The sequence below is a fragment of the Benincasa hispida genome, chromosome 9, assembly GCF_027475165.1.
Source record: "Benincasa hispida cultivar pf3 chromosome 9, pf3_genome.v1.1, whole genome shotgun sequence".
NCBI lineage: Eukaryota > Viridiplantae > Streptophyta > Magnoliopsida > Cucurbitales > Cucurbitaceae > Benincasa > Benincasa hispida.
In genome coordinates, this window is record NC_143486.1 from 11,154,263 (window position 1) to 11,175,447 (window position 21,185).

Below are 21,185 nucleotides of genomic sequence, written 5' to 3' on the forward strand. Positions count from 1 at the left end.
AATTGAACCAATTACTTGTTTTGTACTTATTCTGTTAAAATTAATTATTTACAATATCTTCTATTTGAAAAAAAAAAAACATTTAAAACATATTTATATGTTAACAATCAATGTCTACATCTATACATATCTCATAATTTACACAGTCATTAATTATCTTTTATATATTATTGAAAATGATACGTTCTGAAACAAAATATTACAAAATTTAAAATGATTGAATTTTGTAAGTTCAACTATGAGGAATGAATCATATATATATATATATATATATATTTTTGATAGCATAAATTTGATATATCTTTAAAAATGCCACAATATATTTGAGTTTGATTTAGTTTATATTAATTGTTATTAAATTTTCTCATTTTACCTTTTTTTTAAAGTCCCTCTTGGCTACTGTGAATTTCAATTTATAGATATCCTTCAAACCCAACCAATCCCTTTTGCTTCCCTTTAATTATTCAAATGTACAATTGCCAAAGCTTTTTGGCATGTGATAGTGCCAAAGTAAAAAATAGCACACTAAGGAATCCAAGGCTCATGAATCACACTTCAATTTCAATTTTTTTTTTAAAAAAAAAAAAAACTAAGAATGTAATTTTTTTTCAAAATAATTTATTATTTTTCCCCTTTAGTTTTTGTATAAAATTTACATTGTGGTTTGTTTTCAAATAAAATAAAATGAGTCAATTTATTTATAAATATAGCAAAATGTTACTGTCTATCAGCGATAGAAGTCTATCGCGATCTATCGTTCAATGATAGAAGCCTATCACAGTGATAGAAGTCTATCGCGGTCTATTTGACATTTTGCTATACATGAAAATACTTTTAACAGTTTTACCATTTAAAATAATTACTCTTAATCGGTAGTTTTCTTCCTAATTTAAATGTGAAATCTTTAATTAAAAAAACTATTTTTTTTTAAAAAAAAGCTTTCACATGTATAACACTATTTCCTATACCCCATTCGTTTAATTATCTAATCATTAAATAAATAAAACATATGCTCAACCTAATTTCTATCAAAGAATTTCCGTAAAAATATGCACATTTATACATATCTTTATTGGAAATTTAGGAACAAAAATAAAATTAAAAGAAAAAATAAGATTTTTTTAAAAAATAGTTTTTAATGAGGCGTTCGGGGCACGGAGTTAGTTATTATAGTCTTAGGTTATTATAATTAGATTGTAATAGTTTATGTTCAGGGTGTAGATTATTTTAGTTTGAGTTATAATGTGTTTGAGGTATAAATTATTTTAATTTGAAAATAAAATAGTAAACACTGTAGCAAAGAATAAAAAATTGATGAATGTAAAATAATAAAAACTATAACAAATAGTAAATATTGTATCAAATGGAGGTTTTGAAATAACATTGATGTAACTAATTGAATTTTGAAATAGTATTTACTATAGTAGGAGGTGGTTATTATAATTTTAGAATAATCTTTGTTCCAAACGCTCCCTTAAGCTTTGAAATCATATGATTAAATAAAAATTAAGCTCTAATTCGAAGATAAAAATTAATTTTATATTTTAACTTTTAAAATCTTAATTCTAATTCTTCAACTAATATAATCCTTGCCATAATCGTTTTTAAGTAATTTAAGGTGTGATGTAATAATACCTATATATCAAATATATACTATTAATGTTTAAATTTCAGTTGGAATGTTTGAAGTAAAACAGATAAAAATAATTTTTTTAAAAAGAGTAAAAAAAATTAGGGACAAAGAAAATGTTAAATTATAAATTTGGTAGTCGAAATAAACTTTTTTTTTTCGAGGTCAAATATTCAAATTCTCACTTTACTTTTATACTGTTTATTAAAAATAATTATAATTTTGATGATTGAACTTTTGTGATTATGCTTATTTAATTAGTTCTCTCTACTTTCAATTTTGTGTTAAACAGAGTTCTATTGTTAATTTTATCCACATCGTACAATACAATATGTATCAAAGGATCATTAGACTAACAAAGTTAACTTCAGTAATTAGTTGAACACTTCATTTAAAATTCTAAAGGTTTATCTGGATTGACTAGAGAAAAATATTTTTTAATAGTATAATTTTTATTTAAATCATTTTGATTAACATTGTTTAAAATAAACTTTAGACAGGTTCAAATGTTATTTTAAGTTGTTGTCAAACACTTCAAGACTTATTTTCAAAATTAAACACCTAAAAAATTATATACGCTAACTTTTTTTATAAAAATAAATAAATAAATAAAGTAAAGTAACAGAAGAAATATGACACTTAATAACTCAAGAATCAATGTTATAATTTAGTTCAAGGAGAAAATATATCTCTAATTAAATTTTAGGTAATGTCACTTGAAAATTAAAAAACAATGATTGTATTAGTTTAAATTTTAAACAATCATAAATAAATTTAAACCATTTATTAAGACTTCATTTTAAAATCAAATTGATAGTGACAACTTTTTTATTAATTTAAGTAGGTTTACACCTTCTTGTCTAGTTTCTCTACTTATTTGGAAAATTTTGTAATAATTTTTCTTTCAATAAGATGTTGGGAGAAAAATAATCTTATTTAAGTGATTTTAAGGTAAGAAAGGGTATAAATTGATTGATTAATAAGTTTAGAATTTTAACCGATACAATTTCTAAAAGTTGGGGGTATAAATTGATCTTTCCCATAATTTAAATCTAAATATTAAGGAATCTAGTTCAATTAGCATAAAGTTAGTGCCATGAATCTTAAGGTCAAATATTCAATTCCTCACTCACCTATTGCCAAGTGTATACCATTCCAAAAATTCGGGTTTTTAAAAATTATTAGTAGGGTTTTTTCAATATTCAATTCTCCTATCGACACATTTATTTAATTAGGATTTTTTGGACCAACTCAAAAAATTTGGTTGGTTAGATTGACCACCCGAAAAACTTGAATAGGGTCTCCAACCCAATCCTTTAGAATTTAGGGTAGATTGGATTAGGTTATGGGGTTATTGTTATTTTTTTTTATTAATTTAAAATACTTAGATTTATCTTCAAAAGATGACCAATAACTAAATCTCATAAAATTAAAATGTCAAATACCAAAAGGACAAATAAATATTTCAATATTACAATATACATGTAATTCAGGTCGAGTCGGGCCAATCTGGATATTTTTTTTTATTAAAATCGAAACCTAACCTAACTCGATTGAAATGAAAAGAATTTCAACCCAACCTAACCCAAATTGGTTGGACTGAGTTGGGTAATCCAAGTTGTTCGAATTGTTCTGAATATTCCTAATTGATTGAAATTCTTTTACTAGAAGTCGAGAGTTTGATCTCCATCACAGAGGGAGATGGTTGTGCTGAAAAGATAAATTTTTTTTTAATAATCCTAACAAATAAAAAATGAAAAAAATGTAAACATTTAAAATAGAATTAGAGGTATTATGAAAAGTTCGAATGAACGTGTGGAACCCAACACCATGATGGCGCGTAAGACAAAGTTTCTGTTTATAAAGACTTATTTATTTATTTAAAATAATTTAAAAAAACTTATCTTCATCTTCTTCTCCATTCTCCAATCTCCACTGTAATCCATATATTCCTTTTCCTTCCCTCCGTCTTTCATTATTATTGTTCATCATTTTTCCCACACTTCCTTTTTCAATATGAAAAATTTTTAGATCTTTTTTCCCTTTCAAAAATTAAATTACAAAAACTCTCTCATCTCTTTAGTCAAAAGCACATTGGGACCCTCCACCATCACTCTTCATTTCCTAATCACGGATTCACTCCATTATTATAATCCCCACTACCCACCAAAATTCAACTGTTCGAACATTACAAATCCCTCTCAAACTTTCTTCAACAATCCCCTCTTCTCAATTATCCAACTGTACAGCAAAATCCCAGAATCAGAAACCCATTTTTTTCGTTACAAATGGAATCAGAATGATGAAATGATGCTAATCTTCGTCTTCTCTGTTTCTAATCCATTTTTCTCCTATACCCATTTGCTGAAATCTCTTCAAAATGCCCTCTAGACCCTTTGCTTCCAGTCCCGCCGCTGCCGTCGCCGGAGCTTCCCCGCCGGTTTTCTTCTCGAGAACGAAGGTTGTGTTCTTAGCCCTCACCATCTCTGCTTCCGTTGTCATTTTCTTGTCTGTTCTTTATTTTCTCTACCATCTCTGGCATTCCTTTGTCCACAGAGCTAAAACCATTCCCTTCGATTCCAGTGCCCCTCTTAAACTTCAGCGATTCTCTTACAAAGAGCTCAAAAGGGCTACAAATCATTTCGATTCTGCTAATATTATTGGAAAGGGTGGATCGGGAACTGTGTTTAGAGGGATTTTGAGAGATGGGAAATCGATTGCTATTAAACGATTGGACTCTGTTTCTCTTGAAACAGAGAGGGAATTTCAAAACGAGTTGCAGATTCTTGGTGGGTTGAGATCTCCTTTCTTGGTGACCCTTTTGGGATATTGCGTTGAGAAGAACAAACGTGTTCTTGTTTATGAGTATATGCCTAACAGAAGCCTTCAGGAATCGCTTTTCTCAGATGGGTTTGGTGGATTATGCTGGGAAAGAAGATTCGATATCGTTTTAGATGTTGCTAGAGCTTTGGAATTTCTCCATCTCGGATGTGATCCACCAGTTATTCATGGAGATATTAAGCCTAGCAATGTGCTTCTAGATATGGAGCAACGAGCAAAGATTTCAGATTTTGGATTATCTAGAATAAAAGTTGAAGAAGAATTTGGTGTTGATTTGTTCAGTCAAGAATTGGGTCAAAGCCAAGAGCTGTGGAAGGGCCAAGACTATTCTGGAACTTTAGCTACTGAAACTCCTGCCATTGGAACTCCTGTGGAAAGCAACACTGAGGTAGATTTTGCTCTTGCTTTACAAGCTTCTTCTTCTTCTAAAAACAGTAGAACATCTTATAATGTTAAGGGTTTGAATCTGAATTCTTTGAGTTATAATGCCAATATTTCAAATGAGGGAGATGGGAAACTGGGGAATGGGAAAGGGAAGGAGGTTTCAAGTTTGGATGCTAATGGAGTTGATTGGAGTAATCGTTTGGTTCCTTATGATTGTGGGATTGAACATAGTAACAAGGACTTGAATTCTGGTGCTGTTTTGAGTGTTGATGATGGAGGGAATGCTAAACAATGGGGAAAAGATTGGTGGTGGCGACAAGACGGGAGCGGCGAGTTGTGTAGCAAAGATTATGTTATGGAATGGATAGGAAGCCAGATTTATCCAACAGCTAACCCTGATTGGGATGAAGAAAGTAAGAACATACCTGAGAAAGCTAATTGCAATTATTCTGTTCCATTGGAGAATGTGAATGGTGGTTCGAAGATACCGGAATTCGGGTTCGAAAATCTTCCAACCGAGTTGGAGCATCAAGAATCGAAAACTAGGAACAACAAGAAGAAACAGAAGAAGATGCAGGAATGGTGGAAGGAAGAGAACTTCGCTGAGATTAGTAGAAAAAGTAACAAAGCAAAAGGTTTAGAAGCCTCAGCTTGTAGCAAATGGAACAAAAGCCTACAACAACTGCCACATTTCGGTTTAGGGAAACGGTTTTACTTCCTTCGACGAAAGCATTCAAGACAACAAAACCAAAACGAATCCGATCTCAACAGGGAGTTTAGCTTCAGAAGAGGTTGGAAGAAGAAAAACAACACTCAATCCATAGGCAGTGACATGTGCAGTGGAGATTTATTCAGCAGAGAACTCAGCAGCACAACAAGCATGAGAGGAACTCTTTGTTATGTAGCACCAGAATATGGAGGTTGTGGATTCCTAATGGAGAAGGCTGATATATACAGTTTGGGAGTACTAATACTCGTGATAGTGTCGGGAAGAAGACCGTTGCACGTTCTCGCATCACCGATGAAGCTTGAGAAGGCAAACCTTATAAGTTGGTGTAGGCATTTAGCGCAGTCGGGGAACGTGTTGGAGCTCGTCGATGAGAGGTTGAAAGATGAGTATAACAAGGAACAAGCAAGCTTATGCATAAACTTGGCTTTGATATGTTTGCAAAAGATGCCAGAAATGAGGCCAGAGATAGGAGAAATTGTGAAGATTTTGAAAGGAGAAATGGAAATTCCACAAATACCATTTGAGTTCTCTCCTTCACCACCTTCAAAATGGTTCAGTAGATCAAGGAGGAAACAAAAACTCAATGCAGAATAGGGGCTTTTTTTGTGCTATTTGACAAGTTTTTCTTCAGAGTTATTGAAAATTTTTTAGCTGATGATTTTTAACTGAAACATTTTCATTAACTCTGTGTTCTCACTATTGGAGATATGATGTTAAATTAGTGTTGAAAATTCTGTTTACTTTTATCCCCATCCTCCACATAGAAGAAAATTAATATCTTAGTTTAGTTCTTATGATTTGAAAAAGTTAGAATTTAGTCTATATATTTTTAAAAGTTAATAGTTAGTTCTTATGGTTTGATAAAACTTCATAAATAGTTTCTGTGTTCTGACAAAATTCTCGTACATAATCTCCAACGGAGGGACTATTTATGAAAGTTTTATCATACCATAGAACTAAGGTCGTGGTTACCCACCCGTAGATATAATAAATCAATGATAATTGAAAAAGTGAGTATTATTTGATTACATTTGTTGTTGTTTACTTATAGTAATGAAATGTGAGGTCCACTTGGGATTTTGTAATCAAAGAATGTGGTTGATTAATGAAAAAAGTTTTGAAAATTTAGGATAATACTCCAACTAAAGTTTTTAATGAAAAAAGTATTGTACTTTTGAGTTTTGATAAAGTTTCCTATCTGGATTTTCATATGATAATAATTTAGATATGTTGAAAATGAAACAAAAGAAAAACGGAAATAAAATCTTATCGTATAATGACTTAATACTATTAATTAACAGAGATGATAAAGACAATGATTGTTTTCAATATGGAACTTAAAGTTATCCAAAAACTACACCTTGAGTTTTGGACTTCTTTAATATGATGCCACAATTTCCAATTCAATTTCATTTTTTAGTAAGTTTTTATATGGCTAGTTATAAACATTTTGTTTTGCTTGTCTTGAATAGCCTATCAAATATTTGGAGTTAAAATTGCAAATTTTGATTATGAGGTTTAAAGTTTATGTCTATTTGGTTTCTATACTTTTAAAATTACAAAATTTAGTCTTTAAACTCTGATATATTTTTTTTAAAATTAAAAAATCTAATAGATACAAAATAAACAGTTAAGATTTTTATTAAACATAAAATTCAAATTTACAATCTAATCGATAAATTAAATTTTAAACATTGACTTTTTCAAGTGTCTATTGACCGTTTATGAATTTATTAAATAAGAATTTACAGACTTATTAAAGACTTTTAAAACTTCAAGAATTGAATATACACTTTTTCAAACTTGAAGGACTAAATTTATAATTGAAAGTTCATGGATCTCAAAAAGGGGTTGAAATTTAAATTTTCTATAATTGCGAGATACATATGTCTAATCAGTTGAGCTATGCTTAAATATTTGCCTTTTCTTTTGCTAATATAATGTTTGGAATTCAATGATATTCAATCTTTTTTATTAAAAAAATCATTAACTTTTTTTTTTTCCTTTTTGGTTTAGGAAAGAGGCTCCTTTTGTATATAATTTCTTGAAATTAATTTTGCAAAGTATATGGTTTTGATTATCTTAAATGGAAAAGTGTGTGTAAAGAATAAAAAGGTTGAGAAAAATGGCTCCTTTTTGTGTTTGAAATATTCTTGATCTATCACATGGAATGGAACAATGCCTTTCCTTTTCAATCCTCAAAAGAAGCAACCACTTGTGGTAAAGATGAGATATGTATATACTTCAAGCATTGCCAACCACTTTAACACCCTATAACCCTATAACATCTTTAATTCCTTTTCTTTTATCTCCTTTTCCTTTTTCTCTGAAAAAAGCCCTCCAACAAAAGAGGGAAACAAATTTCCCCAAACATGAAAAAATAAAAGTATAGATTTGTGATGTATCACCTTCCATTTGGTCCTTGTAAATTTGAACTTGCTAATCTCATGAATTATACAAAGCTAGCTTTGGAACTCATCTCTCGTAGTACAGCACGCCTTGGCGCGCTACAATTTTGGAAGTCTTTTTCTATTAATTCTAGAGTTTTCAATCGACCGTCAAATCGAATTTTGAAGTAATTTAGTTGTAGAGAAGAAATCAGAGGAGAAAGCATGGAGGTTGTTAACATTCTTCGGTTGAAATCTATGTCCTAAAGTCTTGTAGTTAATTAGTTATTTAATAATTATTCAATTTTGATTATTAAATATACAATATTAGATTATCCATCATTTATATTTACAAACTAAAAACTTCCCAACTGTAGCTATATAACTTCATAAAAAAAAAAGTTGAATTATATGTTAAGTTCATGAACTTCCATGTTTGTGTCGAAAATGTAGCACTTTGTGTTTGTTCTTGTACTTTAAGAATGTTTAATAGATCTATAAACTTTTAATTTTGTATCTAATAAATCTTTGATATATCTAAAATATTTAAAAAAACAACGAATCTATTAGATATAAAATCATAAACTTTCAATTGTTGCATAGTATGTCTTAAATTTCAAAGCAATAATGAATTAGATATAAAATTGAAATTTACAAAGACTTATTAGATATAAAATTAAAAGTTTAAAAACTTATTAAACGCTTTAAAGTTTGGACTCGACTTATAATTTAACCCCCTTTTTTACTTATTCATCCATACAATCCAAACAAAAGCTTCTCAACCTTAATCGATACAAGCTCGAAATATTCTCTTAATTCAAAAAAGGCTCCTTATAACTCTATCCATGCTTGAAAAGGTTGCACTTCTAGTGAATTTATGAGCTTTTATCATGGCCAATTCCAACAAATGAAGCTACAAAAAGGACAACTGGGAATTAACCTTTCTCGTCATCCAACCACTAAACAGTAAACAGCCTATACCTTCAAAAGAGGCAAAAAGGTAAATAGAATAAAAACGATGTCGTATCTTTTCTCCTTAGTAGCCCATGCGAGTGCTCTCCTCTTCCAGCTGTGTCAAATGGAAGGAAAGAATGCTTTTTCAGCAGCTTCCACAATAACTTATGCCTTATCAGACCAAGGATTCAGATAAAGACCAACAGTCAAAAGTTTCAAACATTCAAAAATTCATCAAAAAAACATAGTTCAATTAGTTACGATATTATATCGACAATCAAAACATCAATGATTTAAATCTCAATCCCACATAGTGTTGAACTTGAAAAGAAAAATGAAAAAACATCATTACATCTAAATGACCAAAAGAATGGAGAATTTGTACGGATGACCCATTTTCAAGGGCCCAAATGAAAAATAGCCCAAGATTCAAAAACACTAGAAAGATGGTTTTTTGTTAATGTTAGTGACGCGTGAAAGTACTGATTTGTCCCCAGAATGTACATGAGGGCTTGACGCTCCCACGAATTCTCATTTCTTCCTCTCATGCCTCATTCCTTTCTCTCGCTTCTACCTCTCATTCCTTATCAGACACAACCACAATTTTTTTCTTTGATTTTTTCCCTTCGTTCGAACTCTTCCTCTCGCTTCTTAGTCTCGCTCTATTTTCTTGATTTATATTCTTAGGGAGAAGAAGGCAGAAGAAAAAAAAACCCAGAAAAAAAAAAGCACAAAAGAAATGGAGACCATTGGTCGAGTTGTGTTTGACGAAGAACGCGAGGAAGAAGTGAGAGGAAGACATCCAAAGCGAAAGAAAGAATGAGAATTCGTGGGAGCACCAGACCTTGTGTGTGTTCTGGGGTCAAATTGGTATTTTTACATACGGGTGACGTAAGCAAAAGACTATTTTTTTAGTGTATTTTACCTTGGGTCATTTTTCATTTGGACCCCTCAAAAGGGGCCATCCGTACAAATTTTCCAAAAGAATTTCCCCAACATTCAAGCAAAAATTCTGCTTTTTATACAGGTAAATTGGAAATAAGGTGCTAAAAGATTGTCAAGTCATCCTCCATTCAATGAAAGAGATTAATGTTTAATTTGTTAGGACGATGATTCATCCTAACAAGATGTTGTCCTTATTTTCATACCAATGCTCTTGTATATTTCTAACTAATGTGGAACTATGTTCACATCCCAACGAGATCTAATCGAAAACCTGTATTCTAATCCTCAAATGAATGCACCCATGAACCACCATGATTTTTTACACCAGCATAAAATTATAGCTTAAAAGAAGCTGACTGAAAGGGTAGTGAAAAGTTCAAACCCCAATGGTCCTGATGCCAAACTGGTTATGAAACTATCATTGTAGTAAACGGGCATAGAGCAAAATGATCAGATTGATGACTAGCTCATCTCCTATACAATACTAGCAGAATATAGAATATGATTCAACTGAAATCTATTCAAGTAGCACATATGCAGATAAAATTACCTACTCAAATGATGCATCCTCTGTAGATTGTTGTTTATGTGATTTCCATCTCATCATGCTCACTTTTCTATGAGAAAAGAACTTATCTTTCTTGTTATGTCTCACTTGCTGTCTTGCTTCTTCAATGCCACCAAAGTCTGGTTCCTTCAGGAGCATTTTAATCTTTGGATGTGCGATAAATCCATGCAATGTCATTTCGTCATATAATTCTCTGGCCTGTTTTAACAGACCATATGTTGCAAGGCCTTGTATCATGATTGAGTAATGTTCGGAATTAGGCAATACCTTGTAGCGCTTCATTTCTACCCATGTCTTCAATGCATAATCCGGTTGTTCTAGTTCAAATGACTTGTTAAACATTATAACAAAGGTAGCCTCTGTAGGACCTAAACCATCATGTCTCATCTGCTTAAGAAGTTCAAAGCTCATTTCAGAATCTGCACCCTGAATAAGAGAATGGTAGGTTTTGATCGTTGGACCGATATTGTCCTCAGTCATCATGGTCAGTACATCTTTTGCTTCGTCCAGCTTTCCCATCTCACACAGAGGACTTATAAGTGAGTTGTATGTAGTGGAGTCTGGCTGCAAACCTATTTCTTTTATTTTCTCAAGGATTTTGAGAGCTTCACTGAAGCAATTCTCCCGTGTCAACACGTAAGCTAAAGAATTATAGACTTCAAGGCTTGGAACCCAATCCCTTTTCTTTATCTCATCATAGAGTCTAAGCGAGTCAAAAAGGTTTCCAGTCTTCGAAAAACAGGAAATCATGTGGGTGTAAGAAGTTGAATCTGGCAAAATGCAACATTTAGACATTTCTCTCCAAATTCTTTTTGCTTCAAACACATTAACAGATACATTGCACCAGCCGTTGAGAATAATATTGAAGCTTTCTGTTTCCAAAGGGAAAAGCTTCTTGTTTACAAACATAAACTCTTCAGCTTCTTCGATGTTCCCATATTTACAGAGAGAACTGAGGAGCGCATGAAAAGCCTCTTGATCCGGAGTCAATCTAAATTTCTCCATCATGTGGAATGTCTTAATAGCCTTACTTGCCTCGTTTGCATATGCATACCTTAAACCAGGAACGACTTTGTTAGCAGCATAGAAATTCAAAAAATAACTATGGGTGTAATGTGATCTCCCTTCATTTGCTCATTTACTACATAAACCAGTAAGAAACCAATTAACAGATTGCATAAAAAAAGATCTTTTCCACATCCCACATAAATATGTTGGCCATCCTTGAATCCAAGAAAAAACTTATAAGGGCAAGGGACTTCCACATATCTCCACAATAGTATGATATTGTCCACTTTGGGCATAAACTCATGGCTTTGCTTTTGGTACCACCCAAAAGGCCTCATACCAATGAAGATAATTGTCCACACTTATATACCCACATCACTTCCTTCCCTAACCAATGTGGGTCTTTGTTTGCACTCTTAACAAAAGCACAAATTAAAAATTAAATGCTACTCCAATTTCAACCAAAAGCTTCTTGGTCATGGAAAGAACTCACACACCCACATAAAAAGACTCATTTACATACAAGCTTGTAGAAGCCATTTGCCCTCTGAGTTCACAAACTTGCTTTCTACATTACTTGGCCTATGCACTAAGCTGTCGAGTAAAATCAAAATGCAAAACGTCTTTAGCAGTCATTACAAATGGCATATCAGAATCTGAAAAGACAAATGTCAGAGTAAATGAAGATATGCGAAAATAAGCTTTACCTATCAATCATAACAAGCATCGCTTGCCTCGAATCCATCACGGATCCATGCAATTCTCTAATCAAACACCATGCAGTACTGAATTTCTTATGATTGCCCAACACCCATATCATCAAATTACAAATCTCTTCATCAACAGATCCCCATTTCTCACCCCATTTGAACGCTAGAAATGACGATTTCCAATCATCCCTCAACACCCAAATTGCCGAATACACCAAATGCCGATCTGCCTGTACATCAAACTCGTCCAATGCAGCAACAGCCTCCGCTTCCGATGGCAAACGGGCGACCCGTTTGAGCAATTCGACGAATTGAGCATTACGCGCATCATTTGGGCGATAGTTTTGGAATCTTCCTGTATCAAAGTGAAATGGGTGGCCATCTTTTTGAGAAACGGATGGAAGAGCTGAGAATTGACGAGCAGCCTGAGAATGCAGACAAATTGTTCGATGAAATGCCTGAAAGGGCGAATCGGGGATTTGGAAATAGATGAGGTGACGGAGTTGATGGAATTGCAAGGGATGGTTCCTACAGAGCCTTCTTGCAATAGAAGAAAGAGATGCCATGGGATACCATGAAAACGACTGTGAAGAAACAGGGGAAGCTTGGCTGCGCGGTAAAATTTGAGCTACACTTTGAATTACAAGAGCTTATATATTGGGGAAAGTGAAGGTGAGGCTCTAGAATTGTTTTATTGGTATAGTGGTCATATAAAAGAGGAATGCCTATGTATATACTTTAAGCTTAAATTGTAAATGACTTATTTCATAATTATTTAATCTTTTTATTTTAAAAAATTAATTAAACACTATTTATAAGTTTTTAAAAACTTGATCTATTAAAAATATGGCTTTCAAAGGTTTCATATACAGATGTGAAAATCATACTCAAGAATTTGAAAATTTTCGGAGAAAAGAAGCATACATTTGAAATCATTTATCAAATGAAATAATTTTAGAAAGTATAATTTAAACCATTAAAAAGGTTTTTTTTTAAGAATAAATTGGAGGTATTTGAACAGAGATCTCTTGGTCTTCAGTGTTGGGTTTTATGCCTTAAAACTCGTAGATAGTTAATGTAATTAATTAATCATCATCAATAAAGAGTTATCGATATTATTCCAATAAATGTTATTGATTATGTTATGTTATCAATAAAGAGTTATCGATATCATTTCAATAAATGTTATTGATTGTGTTATATTTTTATTTTGTCTTAATAACCCTAAATCCTATAAACTAGCATCCAATGCTGAGTCTTGAACAATATGTGGAGATATACAAGGATTAATGTTCAAGATACAACATAAATGCTCTATAGTATAGGGATAATGTTGGGTACCTTATCCTGGTAATACTATGGATACGATACATTTGTATTTGACACAAACACAATGATCCAACACATTCGTGTATGTGCCATGCGAGTGGGGATATCTTATGCAATGAGTTTGCATAAGGCCAAACCACGAAATAGTAACCATTAGATGTAATACTGTTGGCTAGTTAGGTTTCTATTTCAATAGGATTGAGGATATATCCATAGTAATGAGAACCCCTGTCTTGCTATTTTCCTTAGGCTTTCAAGTAGCAGTACAGACTTAGGCAACTTAGTCTTAATCCTGAGTATATTATAAACTCCTGTTCACGAGGGATTGTCCTTTAATTTGTATGGGTAAGAGTAGCTAGTTTGCCGACTCAATAAGCATACCATTTTGGAGACAAGACCAAGTGGGGAGTTGGGAACATAATAATACAAGATGAAATTCACTCATTCCTGATTTTTTAGTAAGTAAATGAGTCTTCCCTTAAATGGTGTATATGGGACTTGAACAAAGGGTCAAGAGTTTATGTTCGATGGTTGAGGATACAAAGGTAACCCAAGGGTAAAACAATATTTTGACTTAGTTGTTGTTACAAACACTCGTGAAGGACTAACTTACTCTTATTGTCTATATCTGTGGACACATAAATATATCTACAATGAGAAGAGTGCAGTTGTGGGTCTTTGTAGAAGGTACCCATAGTTAACTAATATTGATTAATTTGGTTAATGAGTTTAGCCAATTAATCTCATATCGTCAGAGCTTCTGATCAGTACGTCCACTAGGTCCCCTTTTTAACTCACTGAAGGATATTAATGAGAAGTCAGAGGTTTGATTCTCCTATCCCGTATATTGTTTTTTAAAAAAAAACTACTTAGTAAAAATTGTCCGAATTTAGCTAAACAATAATTGACATGCACTCATTCCTTTAAAATTTGAAGTTCGATCCTCAACTCTACAATTATTGCACTTTAAATATATATATGACTTATTAAATGCAAATTTGAAAGTTTAGATGGTCATGAAATATTTTAGATTTACATACTATTTTGGTGTTTGTACTTTCAAAATATTCGTCTTAGTTACTATACTTTCAACTTTGATTTATTTTGGTTCTTATATTTTCAAAGTATTCATTTTGGTCATTTTACTTTCAACTTTAGTTCACTTTATTCCTTAAACTTTCAAAAAGTGATCATTTTGATTTTTAAAAAATGAAAGGAAGCTTAAAATGAAGGACTAAAATAATCAACTTTTAAAAGTAAAATGACCAAAATAAACCAAATTTGAATATATAAGAACCAAAATAAACATTTTAAATATATAGAGACTAAAATAAATCAGAATTAAAAATATAAAAATCAAAATCAATATTTTAAAAATATATAAACCAAAATAAATCAAAATCGGGAAGGAAAAAGTAATTAAACCAATATTTAATAATGATGTAGAGAGAGTCAATTTAGTCCAAAGTTTGGACACCAAAAACACCGTAACCAAACGCTCCCAAAAGGTTCACAAGGCATTGAGCAAAACTGGAAGTGGAGAACTGGAAGAACATATCATTTTGAGAGACAATCGGCGGACAAAATGAGCGGCGAGGCCAAACGCGGCGGTGCGACCGGCGGAGCAGGTGGTTTCAGATCCAGAATGGAGCATTATTTATACAGCGGCGAAAAAAAGCACGTCGCCGCTGGCATCGTCGTCATTGGCATCATCTTCGGCATCCCTTGGGTCCTCATGAATCGAGGTTTTTCTTCTTTCCTATACCAATTTTTGTTTCCGTTACTCTATCTCCGATGATTGTTTGTTGCTGCTGAAAGAGATTGATATGTGGGAAAACAGATTTTTTTCCCTTTTTTGCCCGGGATTTGAAGAAAGGGAGACCTCTAAATATTGATGTGTGCAGTATGTCATAATCGTACTTTCAGAAGCTTCACTTAGCAATTGTGTCGCACTTATTTCCACTCACAAACAAGTCAGTCAATTCGAATACAGAACACCGACGGCACACTGGGTGCGAGTTTTAGAAAACAGGTTTGGAGAAAAAGGTTTTTGCAAACGTTTTGAATGTATGAATAGAGAAGAGAAAGATTGCAGTAGGCTAGAAAGTAATAAGCAACAACAACGGCTTTATAGCATACCACTCCGGGTATGGGGAAGTGATGGTTAGTCTTATCCCTATACAATACATTATGAACAAAAGTACATCCGTCACCCTTGCATATGGAAATGGACAAGCGGTCACACACACTAAGAAAAGTACGTATAAAGTAAACTACCTAGCAAAAGGAAATACATAAGATGAAAGTATAGTAAAATGAGGTGGAGGCGGACATGCGGCCATGGGCAACACGCCATGGACAAGCATGACTATGACATTCTTCCCCACTCAATTGGTTGACGTCTCCGTCAACCGACTTTGCTCGAACTCAGCAAATTGTTGAGCAGTTGCCTTAAGGTTTTCTGCGCGCTCCCAACGAACTTCTTTGTCTTAGAGGCTTTTCCACCTCTCCAGGAACTCTTCCCAGTTTGATTCTGGTCTTCCAACTCTGAGGTCAGTAAGTCTCTCATTGACTTCTTCCTCTGTCATTTTCTTCGTTGTGCCAGTCAGACGGGTCACCACCCTGCATCGCTCCTTGGCATGGTCGAGATGACAGGGTTTCAGTCTACTTACGTGGATGACGGGATGAATCTCCATCCACGATGGTAACTGCACCCGATAAGAGACTTTCCCAACCCTTTCGACAAACTTCCACCGGCCCTCTAAAGCAGCTCATGAGGCGACGTTCTCTTTGTCCTCGACTTCAAAACTGTCCTAGGCACAAGTTTACTCGAACCCTGTCCCCTGGTAGGAACTCCCGGTGTCTGGGCTTCCTTCTTCTTCTCCTCCTCCTCTTTGGAAGTAGGGACTGGTGTAAACTGTCCGGCTCGGCAATACGACACTTCTCCAAGACACACAAAATGTCTTGAGGGGCCTTCTCTTCCATGGTTTCGATGGACTCGTGGGTAGGGGTCCTTCTCCAATTGGAGGGCCGAGATCATCCTTATCCCTTCGGCTGTCTGATCCTGGCATGCACAACGATGGGCATAGACCCTGTAATCACTAGACACTTGGCAAGGGGTATCGGTATTACCTGGTGTTCAAGCAAGAATTCCATCCCCAACACCACGTCAAAGTCATCCGTTTTGACGATCACGAAATCGGCAGGGCCACTCCAATCCCCCAACTTTACGACTGCTCTCTTTACTATTCTTGTAATAGGCAAGGCCGCAGAGTTCACTACTTTCATTTTACTTGCGCCTCCTTCCCAACGGAGATTCAACCGTTTGACTTTTGTTTTGGACATAAAGTTATAGGTGGCTCCTGAATCGACCATGGTACTTTTGGCCGATCTATGGTTGACTCAAGCATTGACATACATCAGTCCGCCCTTTAGAGGTTCCTTTGTTTCTCTCACATTCTTTTGGAAGGCAGCTAAAAATCTTAGGGCCCCAACTCGTGGGGTTCCATCCTCTACCTGAACAACTTTGCCTTTCCAGAGGCTTGGAAAGCGTTAAAGGCTGCTCGTTTCAGACATTTGTTCACCTTGTGCTGCCCCTTGCATATATTACAGGATAGGGGCCGATAGAAATTATGCTGATTTTGCCCCTGCCACGTATTTCCAGTCGTTTGCTGAAGTGGTTTCCCATTCCCACTTGTCATCAATTCCCTGACGGGCATCCCGTCTAAGCGGCCAGCCACCACGTCAATTTCATCGTCCTTGTCAGCGACTTCTTATAACTGAGTTTCTAGGAATCGAACCTGATCAGGGACTTCTATTAGATAGAGCATTTGCTCTTCTATCTCGACCAATCGGTCAATATGGGACTTGCCCAATTGCTTTGTAGCAGACATGATCACAGCTTCTCAACTCCCCGAGCCGACTTAGCTCTGGTACCAACTGTCACAATCGCACTTTCAGAACCTTCACTTAGCGATTGTGTGATACTTGTTTCCGCTCACAAACAAGTCAGCCAATTCGAATACAGAATGCCGATGGCACACCGGGTGCCTCTCGCAACCTCCATCCCTGTTTTAGAGAAAACGGTAATGGGTTTGGAGAAAAAGGTTTTCGCAAACGTTTTGAATGTATGAATAGAGAAGAGAAAGATTGTAGTAGGCTAGAAAACAATAAGCAACAACATCAACTTTATAGCATACGACTTCAAGTATGGGGAAGTGATGATTAGTCTTATCCTATATAGTGCATTCTGAACAAAAGTATATCCATCACCCTTACATATGGAAATGGGCGAGCGGTCACACACTAAGAAAAGAACATATAAAGTAAACTACCTAGTAAAAGGAAATACATAAGATGAAAGCATAGTAAAATGAGGTGGAGGCGGACATGCGGCCATGGGCAACACGCCCTGGACAAGCATGACCGTGACACAGTGTACTAAGAAGATTTTGATTCTTGAATGGAGTTCTATTTTAAACATACTTCTAAGTTTTGCCTGAAGACTGCACAGGGAATTTAGCAATCTTTGGATTGCAACAGTAGTCGTTTGGAAGTATGTTCGATTTCCCCATGTGTAATTTAGGGTTTCAGAATCTTGGCAGCTTGAATGAGATGCAGTGCTTAGTCTTTTTGAACCTTGGTACTGTGTTGATTAGGGTTTAGGAATTGTAAGCTTTGCTGTTGGGGTACTCCTGTAATTTGGAACGAAAACGGTTGCTTATTGGGGCAATATCATTGTGGATTTTGATGATACTGAATTTTTGGACTTCAGAAATGTTCCAAGAGATATCAGAAGTGATCACTTGGGACTGTATGGGGTGGGAGTGCTCTAGAACAACCTATTTAGGTGATTATATCTTCATTTAAAAAATAAAAATGGCTGTTTCTCAACTTACTTTTAGATTGTTTTCATGGTTGACTTGGTTTAGCTAAACTGAAGTTATTTTCTCTCGGAAGATAAGATCATAGGTTCGTAAATATTGCCAATGTGAGCATAACTCTTCTGGTTTAGGCATATATCTCAACCAAGAAGTTAGAGGTTCAAATCCTCCCACCCCACACATTCTTGAACTAAAGAAGTGCTTGTAATTAGTGAGTTTAATAAGAGCCACCCAAAATACCTCTTGAAAATAGTTGTCCAAACATATAGTCTTAAAAATAGTTTTTGAAACATATAGTTTGAAAACTATTTTTGGAAGCAACTTCCAAATGACCCCTACACTTAAAAGTAGAAGTGTTAACATTTTGAAAATCTAATAGGTGGTGAAATAAGAATGCTCTCCTTGTTCCTCCTTAGGTGTTTGGGACAAGGGAATAGAATAGTGAGCTCCAAAGAGTTATGAAATCTAGGGAGTTGTGACCTTCTCAGTGTAAAGTTGATAAGGTCTAAAATGAATGTTTTTTAGTAGTGGGACCCATAAACTCCTTGAGTCGAGTTCACAATTCCTACCTCCCAACTACTACTTTTCAACTCCTTGGACCAAACACACCCTTTGGCATTCAAATCTATGTCCTATACGTCTATTTGAGACCGTATTTAAATTCAATATGACTAGTAGGAGGTTGTAAATCTAAATGACTCATCACTACTCAATTGTTTGCACTGCAGGATCAAAACATCAGTCTCATCAAGATTACATGGAAAAAGCTGATAAAGCACGAAGTCAGAGACTCTCTTCAGGTTCATCATCAGCTAAATGATTTTTTTCTTTTTTGGATTTCTTCTGATAGAGGATGTTCTTTGGGGCACTTAATTGGCATAAATTTTTTTGTAGTAGCTCCTGCTATATCTTGCATTTCCCCTTTCCCTATTCTGACACTAAAAGAAGGCAAATTATACTCACCAAGGTACACTTGTGGTTGTGAAATAAATGACGGATTTTTTTTTGTTCTCTTTTACTTCTCTTTCTACCTAGTTTTAGTGTTCAAATGTTTCTTATATTGAGAGTCAACGGTAACGAAATTCAGAGAATTATTCACATAGTGATGCATAAATAATTTTATTTTCCTGCTACTGAGTATTGATAATTAAGAATCAAGATTTGCACATGTTCCTTCTTCTGCAATATACATCTAGACATTTCTTCCATGCATTTCATAGGGTTCTTACTTTTTTTTTAAAAAAAGAGTTGTTTAATGCTCCACTTTCATCCTTGGTTTCCCTTGTGCCTTTTCCATTATTTGATCTTAAATTGATATTGATTTCGTACATCATTACTTCCTGTTTTTCATAAATATTCATATCACTGATGGTGTTTGCTTGGACTTAAATTTGTTCATCATTATTGATGATATCTACATTTCTATGATTTACAACGAATTGAAAAACCAGAATATTAATGCAATCTATTTTATTGTATTCCCAACCTATGCCGAATCGGAAAAACACCCTAACAGTGAAATCTTTGAAGATGCCCGGAGTTATGCCAGTGTCGAATGATTCCAATTTAGACCATGTGTGTTCAAATCTTGGATGTTTCAAGAGTTGTTCTTTGTTTTATTAATATTATTATTATTATTGCTACCACTATTATTGTTCATATTTTTATCAGTATTATTGCCATCTAGGATTGGGAAAAAATCTATTAAATCCTAATTAAGCCATAGTTTTAATCCTCAAACTGTTCCGAAGTGTAGTGATCCAATGCGGTATTAGAGGTTGGACAATATGTTTGGACTTCTAATTTTCTTTCTGCATATCTTAATGTTTATCTCTGTTCAAGCAAGTTCCTTACAAATCCAATTCTATTCTTTCTTAGAACCTTTTGAAACATTTTGCAAAAATGAGAAATCAACGGTGGCCTATTTCTTGCGTGTACCAACGTAAGTTTTTTGAAAAATGAAGTTTGGAATGAATTTAGTTCGTAGCGAGAGGGATAAAATTGAAATGAAATAATAGTCTTTCTTAAAAGGTTAAAAAAATATGCACGAAAACTTGTACTTTAAGGACTCAATTGAAATTTGACCCAAGATTAAAAAAAATAAATGAAAAATGTCCCTTTGATGACATCAATCATATGTGAAAGTACTCATTTGACCTTGAAGTGCACAGAAAGATTTAACTCTCGCTTCTCGATTCTTTCTCTTATTCTTCATTAGACACAATTGCAATTTTTTTCTTCGATGCTATTCCTTTGTTTAGATTCTTCCTTTCGCTTCTTCCTTTTGCTCATTGGTTTCACTTTTGCTTCCTTTTGCCTTCTTGGTTTCGCTCCGATTTAAGCTCCATCTTCCATCTTTGATATTTGGTTTGCTTCGTAATGAAGAAATTTCATGACCATCACACTCCATCTTCTTCTCAGCTTGTTTTGTAGAACAAAGAAAAAAAAGTTAAAAAATTTCTTGGCCATCACACTTCATCTTCCTCTTGCAGCTTGTTTTGCTGAATGCAGAACGAACAAAAAAGAATAAGGAGATAGCTTGCGTGCAGAGCAAAGGGAAAAAACCCTAAGTTTTTAAAGTTGGGTCATTTAGTATTTTTCATTAAGAAAAAGGTAAAAAAAAGAAAAAAAAAAAACACTAGGTCAAATCTCATTTGGATCTCAAAAAATAGATCATTGATGTCATTTTCTCGCATTGTTGCTAGGCAATTTAGGCTTCACCAGTGATATCATTATGAACAAAATCTACAGTTACTCTGAATGTAGTATCAGGCTATTAAATTGCTATTTGAACGTGCTCTTGAATTAAAGGTTGA

At 34.0% G+C, this 21,185-nt stretch overlaps 3 protein-coding genes across 6 annotated transcripts; 2 read left to right on the top strand and 1 right to left on the bottom strand.

Annotated features, from left to right (window-relative positions):
* Positions 1-3,575: 3,575 nt before the first annotated feature.
* Positions 3,576-6,316, top strand: LOC120086298 (Protein kinase superfamily protein). Its single transcript, XM_039042864.2, has one exon. The coding sequence runs from the start codon at positions 4,011-4,013 to the stop codon at positions 6,177-6,179; it is 2,169 nt and encodes a 722-aa protein (XP_038898792.1). The 5' UTR covers positions 3,576-4,010; the 3' UTR covers positions 6,180-6,316.
* A 2,378-nt stretch (positions 6,317-8,694) lies between these two features.
* Positions 8,695-12,876, bottom strand: LOC120084621 (Tetratricopeptide repeat (TPR)-like superfamily protein). Of its 4 annotated transcripts, none has more exons than XM_039040427.2 (3): positions 12,155-12,876; positions 10,426-11,493; positions 8,695-9,041 (listed from the first exon to the last, which is right to left on the bottom strand). In XM_039040427.2, exons 1-3 carry the CDS (start codon positions 12,721-12,723, stop codon positions 8,948-8,950), a joined length of 1,731 nt encoding a protein of 576 aa, XP_038896355.1. In that variant the 5' UTR covers positions 12,724-12,876; the 3' UTR covers positions 8,695-8,947. The 4 variants fall into 4 exon arrangements, with proteins under 4 accessions (XP_038896355.1, XP_038896356.1, XP_090173572.1 ...); XM_039040428.2 differs by having other exon boundaries at positions 10,422-11,493; XM_090317446.1 differs by having other exon boundaries at positions 8,695-9,078; positions 10,422-11,493.
* Positions 12,877-14,938: 2,062 nt separating this feature from the next.
* Positions 14,939-19,387, top strand: LOC120085312 (GAG1At protein). Its single transcript, XM_090318332.1, has 2 exons — positions 14,939-15,231; positions 19,098-19,387. Exons 1-2 carry the CDS (start codon positions 15,072-15,074, stop codon positions 19,187-19,189), a joined length of 252 nt encoding a protein of 83 aa, XP_090174458.1. The 5' UTR covers positions 14,939-15,071; the 3' UTR covers positions 19,190-19,387.
* The last annotated feature ends 1,798 nt before the right edge of the window (positions 19,388-21,185 follow it).